Below are 12563 nucleotides of genomic sequence, written 5' to 3'. Positions count from 1 at the left end.
AGCACATGGTACAGAAAGATTTTTTATGCTAATATCCTCTCATTTACATTAGATTATCCCTATCCTTTTCCTGTTTTTTCAATTCTGCTTGTATGGTAAATAGTCTGCTTTTCCAACTAAACTCCACTGAAATAAAAATGACTAGAATGTCACCAAGTGTCTCCAAAGCACCACAACACAAAAACAACTCAGGCTTTCAGTTGTATACTGATCACATTAATCCTAATAATACCAGAAAAATGAGCAGGTATAAATTCTTACTATATGTTATGCACTGCCCTGGGAAATTTTCATATGTTATCTCATTTATTGTTTAAAACTCCATGACATAGGTAGATGTCATTATCTCTATTTTGTAGATGAGAAAGCTGAGGGTACAGAGTTTGTTACTTACCCAAAGTCACACAGCTACTAGGTGGCATAGCTGTGATTTAAACCCATACCTGCCTGACCCTGTCCTCCCCTCACTTTACACTGAGAATGAGGGAGAAGAGTAAGTGGGATGAAAGGCAGAGGGAAGAGTGGACAGCGGGAAGGGAGATGGATAATGGAGTAGAATGTACTTTATTATTAATTCATTAAACAAATATCCATTGAGCACCTAGTATTGCCTAGGCATAGTGTCTACTCATAAGACAAGTTCCTTACCATAGAAAGGCATGTTTGGTTTACAGAAGTAGAATCACCAACAAACAATTTTAGTCCTCACAAAGGGCAATAATCAATACATGCCAAAGTATGGAGAGAGAGGGTGGGGCTCTCTCTGGTGGAGTTGATGAGTGCTTCCCAGATAAAGTGCCTTTGACCAGGAATGTAAGAAATACCTCAGAGTTCTCAAGCTGACTAAGGGTTGAAAGGCCAGAGCAGGTGGAGATGAAAGCAGGGACAACACCACAGAAGTGTGGCACGTGGAGCCCCAAGTGCTTCAGAGGGCTGCAGAGGAGGATGCATGGTGAAGATTGTGGGAACAAGAGCAGAAGGACAGGTAGCTTTGACAACACATTGGGATTGGGCACTAGGAAAGGGAACAAGAAGGGTAGAGGTATCATATGGGGGGGATGAGACAGGTGAGGAAACATGGAACTGAATGGGACCACATGGGGTTGCCAGTGCCAATGACCACTCTACATGGCATAACATATGAAATTATGTTAAATTGTGTGCATAACCCATATCATGGGTTATGATAGTGGGCTGCCAAGGAGGTAAGTTTTGATGGAAAGAAAAGTGATAGGTACAAAGGTAATACTGACCCTCTATCAGAGCACTGGGGTCCAAGGAAAGGAAAGTGTAGCCTCGAGAGAATTAAGATCTTAGGTAGAGAGGGAGACAAGGTATTTCTGAGTTGAAAATGGCTGCCAAAGTAGAGGCAGGTAGCATGGAGACAAATGGACTACTCAGTTGTGTTTTCAGCATCACTGGAGCTAGATATCAAGCATAGGCCAATGAGTAGAATGAGGAGACAAGATGATAGCATCATTATGTCTGTCTTAAAAATTAATCAAGTGGTTCAAGTGAAAAAAAAAAACCCCTTTGACTTCAACATAGTTTGAGAAAACATTTAGTTGGGTAGGCACAATTAAATATTATCAGGATTTGGGGCACTATTTTATTGCTCCTTAGATTTATATCTTTTCTGTTGTGTGGCAAGGTGTTGAGTGCCAGTCAAGCTTTCCTTGATCTGGCAGCTTAATGGGCAACTAGACTACAACACATGTCTGTCAGATCTAGATTCTGCCTGTAGTTTCTCCCCATATATAAGAACTGGATTCAAGAAAAGGACTTTTTGAACCCTAAATTTGTCAAGAAACTCTTGTCAAGAGTATAGCTCTGTTATGTACTTATACTACAGCAGCAGAATAAATTCAATAATCTCTGATTTGGTATTCTGTGGAACAAAATTTATAGTGGAATGAAGGATTCAAAAGATATTGCTTATGACAGCTTATAATTGGACTTTGTGCAGGCGTCATTTCAACTTTAGTTCTTTTGACAAAACAATTTTTCCTTCTGGTTTCTGCTACTTGTCTGCCTCTATAGATTATCACTCACAGTGCATACAATTCGACTAGGAGAGCTATGCTCAAGAGCCATGGAGTAGAGATAAGTCTGTAATACATAGTTCCAGGTAACCATCTTAGAGTGTATTAGCCCCAAGTCCACTATAAAATTCAATGTTGAGAGCCTGGACTTTGGTGTCACACAGACTAAAGTTCAAGTCTCAGATCTATATTTGATAACTCTAAGAAACAATGAATGCAAAGCACTTACCCCAGTAGATACTCAACAAATAGAAGCTATTATTACTTTAAAATTAGTTTAAAGCACAACACAAAAGGGAAAGCTAGAGCCCAAGTATGATGGCTCCTCACTTCAAAGGCATAAATTCCATCTTCCTGTCAAATGCAGATACCTCTGTCAACTTCTGATGAACTCGCCTAAACTGGAGCCATGAACTCTTCTTAAACTCTTACTGGTACAAGAAACTGACATTTTATGTGTCAATTTCTTGTGTTCCCCTCTCTCTTCCATATTATTCTATATAAAGTGATCTAAACAGTAAGAGATTAATAAGTAAAAACTGTAGACTTTTGCTCTTACCATTTTTGTCTGCTCTCCTCAGTATCTGGAAAAGAAAAAGGAAACATTTTATCACCATTTTTGTAAGTATTGCAGGAAATATTATACTCCCACATAATTTACCATTATTAAATGAAAGAAATTCCAATTTAAAATAAAGTTTTCCTAGTTGAAATATTTCTTTACAATAGTAAAAAATTAAAAATATCCTAATGTCCATAAACAAGTGAATGGACAAACAAGTCATGGTGTATCCATACAATGAATACTCCTGAGCAATAAAAAGGAATGAGCTCTTGATGCATACAATAACTTGGATAGGTCTCAAAGTAATTACGCTGAGTAAAAAACCTAGACACAAAAGAAGATATATTATTCCATTTATATAAAATTCTAGAAAATACAAATAGTAACAGAAAGCAGATTAAGGGTTGTGTAGGAATGCAAGGGCAGAGAGGGCTGGATTGCAAGAGGGCATGAGGAAACTTTTTAGGATGGTAGATATATTTATTTTCTTGATTGTGGTAAAAGTTTCACATATATATAAATATGTGAAAATGCATCAACCTTTCACTTTAAATATGTGCTATTTAATATAAGTCAATCATATAATAACACGGGGAATAAACAGGAACAAAAATAATAAATTGTGGATAAATAAGAGCTCTTGCGTCTATAGTATATCTTACTTTTATGAGTTAATTTATTATCTGAGACTATCTTAAATTGTCTTTGATAAATATGAACTGCTTGACCATCCAGTATCTTTAGTAAAGATTTCTAATTTTCTTCTGGGAAACCAATCTTTCCTCCAGTCTTGGACCATGTGTTCCAGGGTTGGGCAGAGTACTCAAGCCTAGTAAACAGAGTGTCATACTCCTCTGGCTACAGTGATTACTCAGGCATTAGCACAATAAAGCCAATGAAGCCATGGATTTCCTTGAGTTGTCAAGAGAGAAACACTTTATCTTCTGTTGACTTTGAACCTAGGAAAATATAGGTAAGGAGCTGCTTTGTTATAATTGTATATGTCACGGGTTGAACTGTATTGCCCCAAAACAAATGTTGAAGTCCTAATCCCTAGTAACTGTGAATGTGACCTTGTTTGGAAATACAGTCTTTGTTGTAATCAAACTAAGACCTTACTGGATTGGACCCTAAATCCAATGGTTGGTGACTTTATAAGGAGAGCAATTCAGAGATGCAGAGACACAAAGAAGAAGGCTATGTGATAACAGGGGCAGATATTGGAGTGATACAGCTGCAAGCCAAGGAATGCCAAGGGCTGATGGTCACCACTAGAAGCTAGGAGACAGGCATGGAACAGATTCTCCCCTAGAGCCTTCAAAGGGAGTATGGTCCTACCCACACCTTGATTTCACCCCTCTAACATCCAGAACTGAGAGAGTAAATTTTGTTGTTTAAACCACCATTTGTTTAGTACTTTATTATAAAAGCCCTAGGAAGTTAATATAATATACAACCTGGAAATAACTAACATTCAAGAAAGGAGTATCCAGAGGCTGAGAGAAACTGGATCTTGATGACACTCTCTGAGCCCCTGATCAAGCCACACTGAAAAGATGATTTCTGCTTTTCATTACAAGAGTCAATAAATTGTTATTTTTTAAAATCTTAAAATAGTTTGGGTTATTTTTTTCTGTTAACAGCAATCAAATTAGCCCTAAATGATACTGTATACTGCTAGAAAAAAAATCTGGATAATATAATACACAGCTATGTTATACACAGTACCAAAGAAAATGTCCCTTTACCATATTGCAAAGACAATACTCACTGGGAGAAAATATTTGCAAATGATATGACTGATAAAAGATTTATACCAATATATATAAACAGCTCATACAACTCAACATCAAAAAAAAAAAATTAAAAATGGGCAGAAGAGCTGAATAGACATTATTCCAAAGAGGAAATGCAGATGGCCAACAGGCACATGAAAAAATACTCAACATTGTTAATCATCAAGGAAATGCAAATCAAAACTACAATGAGATATCACCGATCAGAATGGCTATTATGCAAAAGGACACAAATAAAAAATACTAGCAAGGATATGGAGAAAAGGGAACACTTGTATACTGTTGGTGGGAATATTAATTGGTGCAGCCACTGTGGAAAATAGTAATGGAGATTTCTCAAAAAACTAAAAGTAGAACTACCATATAACCCAGCAATTCCACTCCTGGGTATATATCTGAAAAAAACAAAAACACTAATTAAAAAAGATACATGCAGCTCAATGTTCATAGAAGCATTATTTACAATTCCCAAGATATGGAAGTGACCTAAGTGTCCACCAACCCCATGCACCAGCAGGCTAGCACCAACCCCAGGACACCCTGGGCCCTGGCCCTGCCCACCAGCAGGCTGACACAAAAAAGGAAGAAGTAAAATTGTCATTGTTCACAGATGACATGATATTATATATAGGAAATCCTAAGTATATCACAAAAAAACTACTAGAACTCATTATGGGTTTGGCAAAGTTCCAGGATACAAAATTAATATATAGAAATCTGTTGCATATCTATACACTAACAGTGAACTATCTAAAAGAGAAGGTAAGAAAACAGTCCCATTTACAATGACATCAAAAAGAATAAATTACCTAGGAATAAACCTAAGGAGGTAAGAAACCTGTACTCAGAAAACTATAAAACACTGATAAAAGAAATTGAGGACAACATAAACAAATGAAAAGATATACCATGTTTATGGATTAGAAAATTAATATTGTTAAAATGTTAACAATTAATATTAACAATATTAACAATTAATATTGTTAAAACCAAAGGTAATCTACAGATTCAGTGTAATCCCTATCAAAATACCAATGGCATTCACGGAACTAGAAACAATAATTCTAAAATTTGTATGGAAACATAAAAGACCACAAATAACCAAAACAATCTTGAGAAAGAACAAAGCTGGAGGTATCATGCTTCCTGATTTTAAACTATACTGCAAAGGCACAGTAATCAAAACAGTATTGTACTGGCACAAAAACAAACACATAGATCAATGGAAAGAATAGAGTCTAGAAATAAACCCACACTTATATGGCCAATTAATCTACCACAAAGGAGGCAAGAATATATATGAGGAAAGAGCCTATTCAATAAATGGTGTTGAAGGGAATTCCCTGGTGGTCTAGTGGTTAAAACTCAGTTCTTTCACTTCTGGGGCCCGGGTTTGATCCCTGGTCAGGGAAATAAGATCCCACAAGCTGCATGATGCGGCCAAAAAAAAAAAAATAGTGTTGAGAAAACTGAACAGCTACATACAAAAGAATCAAACTGGACTATTCTTTCATATCATGCACAAAAATAAATTCAAAATGAATTAAAGGCTTAAATGTAAGACTGAAACTATATAAATTCTAGAAGATAATATAGGCAGTACACACTTTAACATCACTATTAGTAATATTTTTTTGAATATGTCTACTCAGTAAAGGGAAACAAAAGCAAAAGTAAACAAATGGTACTACACACTTAAAAGCTTTTGCACTGTGAAGGAAACTATCGACAAAACAAAAGCTCCATCTACTGAATGGGAGAAGATATTTGCAAATGACATATCTGATAAGGGGTTAATATGCAAAATATACAAGGAAGTTGTACAACTCAACACCAAAAAACCAATTACCCAATTAAAAACTGGGCAGGAGATCTTAATAGACTTTTTTCCGAGGAAGACATATAGATGATCAACAGGCACATGGAAAGATGCTTAACATCACTCATCATCAGGGAAATGCAAATCAATACCACCATGAAATATCACCTCACACCTGTTAGGATGGCTATTATCAAAAAAGACAACAAATACAAGTATTGGAGAGGATGTGGAGAAAAGGGAACCCTCATGCACTATTGGTGACAATGTAAATTGGTGCAGCCACTATGGAAAACAGTATGAAGATTCCTCAAAAAATTAAAAATAGAACTATCGTATGATCCAGAAATTCTACTCCTGTGTATTTATCTGAAGAAAAAGAAAACACTAATTAGAAAAGATATATGCCCCCTTATGTTCATTGCAGCATTATTTACAATAGCCAACATGTGGAACCAACCTAAGTGGCCATTAATAGATGAATAGATAAAGAAGAAGTGGTATATATATGCAATATAAAAACATATGCCATAAAAAAAGAATGAAATCTTCCCATTTGTGACAAGTGGATGGACCTAGAGGGTATTATGCTAAGTGAAATATGTCAGGCAGAGAAAGATTAATGCTGTATGATATCACTTATATGTAGAATCTATAAAACAAAACAAATGATCAATCATAACAAAAGAGAAACAGTTATAGATACAGAGAACAAAAAGGTGATTGACAGAGGAGAGAGGGGTGGGGGAAAGAAAAATAACTAAGGGAGTTTAAGAGGTACAAACGTTCAGTTGCAAAATAAATGAGTCACAGGTATGAAATCTACAATGTGGGGAAATAGTCAATAACTATGTAATATCTTTGTATGACAGATCTTAACTAGACTTATCATGGTGATCATTTTGAAATGTATGGAAATGTCAGTTCACTGTGTTGTTAAATAGGAACTAACATAGTGGTATAAGTCAACTATATTAAAAAACAGACAAACAAACAAATTCATAGAAAAAGAGGTCACATTTGTGGTCACCAGAGGCAGGGGTGGAGGAGAAGAAATTGGAAGAGGTGGTCAAAAGGTACAAATTTCCAGTTATAAGATACATAAGTACTAGGAATATGATGAACAACATGATAAATATAATCAACATGTTATATGTGAAAGTTGTTAAAAGAGTAAATCCTAAGAGTTTTCCTCACAAGGAAAAATTTCTTTCTATTTTTAAAATTTTGTATCTATACGAGATGATGGATGTTCACTAAACTTATTGAGGTAATCATTTCATGATGTACATAAGTGCACATTATGGATATATTAAGGTGTACATTATGCTGTACACCTTAAACTTATATAGTGCTGTAAGTCAATAATATCTCAATAAAACTGGAAGAAAAATAAATAAATAATAAATTAATTAATTAAATAAATTAAATACACTTTTTTCCAGAAAAATAAAAAAGTCTTAGGGAAGCACTTGTTATCCTTTGGGGACAGGCTGAAGATCAGCTCAGAATGAATGGAAGCCCCTCTTTCTCTCTCTGAATCAACTTCATGGCAGTTTAGCCATCAAACTTATAACTGAGATGATTTTCAGGGGTCCTGACTCTCTGGCCCTGAGGATTTCCTTCTCTGGTGTGCTGTGTGCCTCCTCCTTCTACCTGCTTAGTTCCTCAGAGGCTTTTTTGCCTTGAATGGCAAGACTTAAAAGGAATAATATCAGCCAGTTTAACCATTAGCACCAATAACATCATCTGATTGACCCAAACTAAGCAGAGATGAGTGCTCATTAGTATTGTTAATACCTCATTAAGAATGAGGTATTAACAATCTTATTGAGTGGAAGAAATTGGAATCCCACATGTGTATTGGTGGGAAGAAGATGGCCTGCCCAGAATGCCTGTATCCCCAATTGCAGTTGCATGGTGATTAGAAGAGAAGGCTGCTAGGTTCAACAAAGTTGAACCTTATCTATATTTTTGCCTTACACTAGGTTTAATTATTGATAGGGGTTTCTCTCCCAATTAAAAAATTCAAGCTAATCCATTCAAAATAAACTTGGGAGGGCTCCTTGCCTCCTCTCCCTTATATTCATCATTTCTGCTTCACCATCATGATACTAATAATTTGGTTTCCTCATATTTTCATTGCTCTACAAATAAATAAATGTATTTGGCCTCTGGCCCCCCCACCTTGATTTTAATAAGAAATGATAACTCAGAGAAGGTTAGAGGAAAGAGCACGAATCACTCTTCAATGCCCTTTGCCCATCTTTTATCATGCCAGAATTGTCCCCACTGAGCCAGAAACTACCTCAGGGGACAGCATGAATGTGACAACTGAGGCGCTGAGAGAGCTGGGTGCCCCGCAGGAAACTGAGGGATAGGAAAACCACAAAACCTAAAGGCAGAGAAAAGAGCTGAACAAAAGGGTGAGAAATATAGAGACCAGCAGGAAGGAGAGTAAAGCAAAATTGAGAAACAAATAAGAAATAAAACTGCTATAGAGATAGAAACCATAGCATGAAGGCAGAAAAATATCAGAGAAAGGGAAATAAAGAATGAACAAAACTGATCAACAGCAGAGAAATGGAGGAAGAGAATCAATACCGAAACCAGGGAGAGGACCAAAAGAAGAACAGCTAAATGCTTGAATTGATGAAGATAATGACAGTAATTACAACTTGGAGAGGTACAGAAGGCCAATAACAGAGCAGGAAAATGGAAAAATAGGATATGGCAGTGAAAAAAGGATCATTATGAAAGAGATCTTGGCCACCGCTGGTAAAAATGAAAAACAAATATGTTTTCAAAGTGTTTTCTAGGGGGCTGGAGGAGGAGGTGAGGCATTGCCACTTCTACCGATTCCCTTGGTCACCACAGAGAATCTGCGAGGTGGGTGCTGCAAACAGAGCACATTAGAGATGAGTTGGGACAACTCCCCCCACCCCTATGGAGACCGTTGTATTTACAAACCTAGTCCCTATTGGAATCCAGGCTGTTGAGAAATTTAACTTTGGGAATTTATTAAGGGTTGTTAAGCCCCAGGTTCTAGGTCTGGGACAGCCGTTTTTACAAGTTGAGTGGTGGTCATTTCTCCAGCATTTAACTGGGTGGTTTACCAGGGAGAGAGGGAAGCGAAGTAGAAGGTAGTTCTCTCCGGTGTTCTGGGGGCAAAACACTGGCTGATCAGCTCCTGGGCCGACACGCCTCCTCCCGAGTAAGAAAAAAGACGATGGCGGTGGGTGGGGGCGGGGAGGGGCACTGATCTAACACCTTCCCTCTGTACTTACTTCGAGGAAGATCGACATGCCCTTTGACAGCTGCAGCTCAGAGCTGAGCTCTTCCGAGGAGTTGTTGGAGGACGGCGACGTCTCCCGGGAATCCTCCATTCTTGGGAGCCCTGATGGCCGGGAGCGGGAGTGGAGCTCGGCGGCTGCACAGACTCAGGCAAAGGATGCCGCACTGCCGTCTCTGCCCCGCCTGCTGCTGGGCTCGGGATCCGGAGCTGGTGTTCGCTTCCCGGCGAGCCTCACTCCTGTCTCTCTCTGGCTCGCTCTCCCCCTCCTTACCTCTGTCCCCCAGCGCTCCCACGCGCTCTGACTCGCGCCTCCCCCACTTCCCTTGGCTGCAGCGACTGGATCAGTCTCATCCCTGCACGTAGCAAAGCGCTGCTCCACTTTGTGGGGGAGTGGACTATGACCGTCCCCCGCTTCCTGCGCCGCCCTCGGCCTTGGCTGAATGTAACACTGAGGTATCTGCCCACTCCATAACAGTCCCACATGCAGCGAGAAAGGAGGTAGCCCAGACAGAGAGGGGGAACAGATGGAAAGGTGTCTTGAGAAGCAAGAGCACAAAGTAAGGACGCCCCTAAGCTCACCCCGGGTAGAAACCGTATGAGTTGAGAGATTCCAAGAGGTTTTGCCAACTTTGCTTTTGAACAAGTGCACCTGTCTTTCCTACCCTCCCTAAAGACTGGTAAATGGATACCACCAACCAAAGAGGGGCTGGATTAGTGTGAGGATAAAATCACACATTTTTGGAATCTTGGATGCGCAGGTTCAGAACCTGCCCTGGTTAATTTGTCATTTTGTGATCTAGCAAGTTACTAAATCATTTAGCCTCGGTTTTCCTCATCAGGAAAATGAATCACAATAGCAGTGCTTACCTCAAAGGGTTCTGTGGCTTAAATGTGGTAGTGCCATGGTCAAAGGTATGGACTCTGCATACAGTGAGCATCAAAAAAAAAAAAAAAGTTCTCTATGGGGAAAAGATTGTCAGGTAATGTTCAAGCAAGTTTTCCAAAGGTGAAGTCACAATAAAGGATGCAATACCTATCTATGCTTAAGAATGTAAACGAGGGCAATTATTCAACATTTGAGGTCTGCAAAAATGATAATCTCACCTTCCATCAGGATAGATATCCACTGTGCTTCTAAAATGTGCACAGTACATACCAGTTGCTGTGTGGGTTACAAAGTTGAACTGTCTCAGAGCAAGATGAGTCAAAGAAAATAGCACTTTTTTTCAAACAAGACTCTGCCTGTGAGAATTGATGGGGTGGATCCAGATCTCCGTTTGGTGGCCTCCAAGAAAAGAGAACATGTTTTTTCTATAAGACAAGTTCACAAACTACCAGGACAAAATGTGAGTTCCTTAAGGCATATAAAAAAGTGCTACGGGTTTCTTAGGAGGAACAGTTTATAATTTAGCTTATGGGACCAAGAGAGGCCCGATAAAAGAGGTAGTATTTGAAATACTCCTGATCTTAAATCTTAAAAATTGGTAGATATTCTATAGTTGATAGAAATAGAAGGAAAGGTCATTCCAGGTAGAGGGAACAGCATGAGCAAAGGCATGACACCCAGGAAAGTACATGGAAATCTGTAATTAGTCTACTGGAATCTCTGAAAACATACAGAATCCCAGTCTACATCACAGGCTTCCTGAATCAGAATATCAAAGTATGAGACCCAAGAATCTAAGTCCTTCTTTCACCCATGATTCATACACTGGTGCTCTGTAGCAGGGGCAAGACTAGTGTGAGACCGATAAATGGCCTTGGGCACAAAATGTAAGGAGGTGTTACCCTGCACTTGCATGATCCTGAGAGTGACTGCCTTTGCACCCTAGGTATCTCATTCGCCTCACCCAAGTCCCAGCCCTGCTCTGTAGATCAGTATTTGCAAGAAATGGATCCAGCTCTTCTCAACTTTGGCTGTACATTGGAATTACCAGGGGGTGTATGGCAACTTTTGTTATGGCCACAATTTCATTGACACTCTTCCTGTAGAGACGTAAGTCCCCTCCCCTTGAATCTGAAGGATTGTGACTGCTTCAATGAATAAAATGCAGCAAAAGTGATTCTATGCTTTCTGAGTCTAGGTATATAGAAAGCATCACAATGCCACCTTTTTCAGTGGAATATTTGCTCCTGGAGTCCTGGGATTCCTATAGGAAATCCAACTACCTTGAGCCACCATGCTTTGAGGAAGCCCAAGCTGTATGGAGGAGCAGAGTAGACACCCTGACTGACAGTACTATCTGAACTCAGCCTTTGAGTCATCTCAGCCTAAGTGGCAGAAAAGTGAATAAAGAAGCCTCTAGATGATTCCAGCACATAGCTGTTTGAGACACACCTAGCCATTTTTGTTGTCTCAGCCAGGATCTCAAATATCGTAGAGCAGAGAAACACCATCAGTGCCATGCCTTATCTAAATTCTTAACCCACAGAATTCAGGAGCATAATAAAATGGTTACTGTTTTATACAAATAAGTCTTGGTATGGGTTTGTTTTGTGACAATAGATAACAAAAATAAGGAGCCTTAAAAAAAAAACAGAAAAAACAAATTGATGCCTGAGCTTCATCTCCAGGTTCATATTCAATTAGCACGCAGCTGCACCTGGGCATCAGTGTTTGAAAAAGAAAAGCTTCCCAGGTGATTATGATGTACAGCCAAGATTAAGAACCACTGAACTGATCTGCACGATACATACAGGACAGAATAAAATTTCAGAAGACAGGCTTGAAGACATTTGAAGTCCAGAACTCTACACTTAATTAGATAGAGACGTGAAAGACTTTAGACTAAGGGCAGATATTGATTAGAGCTGTACTTTAGAAATATTAATCTAACATCATTTTGTGATTTTAGCTTATTAACTGTAAATCTCATTATCTGAACTGCTCCTTTCTTTTGACAAATATTCATCAAAAGAAAATACAAAATCATTAAAAAACCGACTGACCAACTCATCAAAAGGATACTGGTCATTCACATCACTGAAGAAGAAAAACCAGAAGGAGAAGGAGGAGGGGAACTAATCATGAACATTGTTACCAAGT

At 38.6% G+C, this 12563-nt stretch overlaps 1 protein-coding gene across 2 annotated transcripts in view; it reads right to left on the bottom strand.

The window, feature by feature from the left end:
- Window positions 1-9819, bottom strand: part of NECAB1 (N-terminal EF-hand calcium binding protein 1) — a 279183-nt gene extending 269364 nt beyond the window's left edge. For both annotated transcript variants that reach the window (XM_059994879.1, XM_059994880.1), the window contains exons 1-2: window positions 9510-9819; window positions 2602-2626 (exon numbers count right to left, since the gene is read on the bottom strand). In XM_059994879.1, the coding sequence (XP_059850862.1) occupies window positions 2602-2626; window positions 9510-9608 (124 nt within the window). In that variant the 5' untranslated portion in view covers window positions 9609-9819. The remainder of the gene's footprint in view (window positions 1-2601; window positions 2627-9509) is intronic.
- Between the last annotated feature and the right edge of the window lie 2744 nt (window positions 9820-12563).

Source organism: Delphinus delphis, chromosome 17, assembly GCF_949987515.2.
Source record: "Delphinus delphis chromosome 17, mDelDel1.2, whole genome shotgun sequence".
NCBI lineage: Eukaryota > Metazoa > Chordata > Mammalia > Artiodactyla > Delphinidae > Delphinus > Delphinus delphis.
This window is presented reverse-complemented; position numbering and strand designations above follow the sequence as displayed.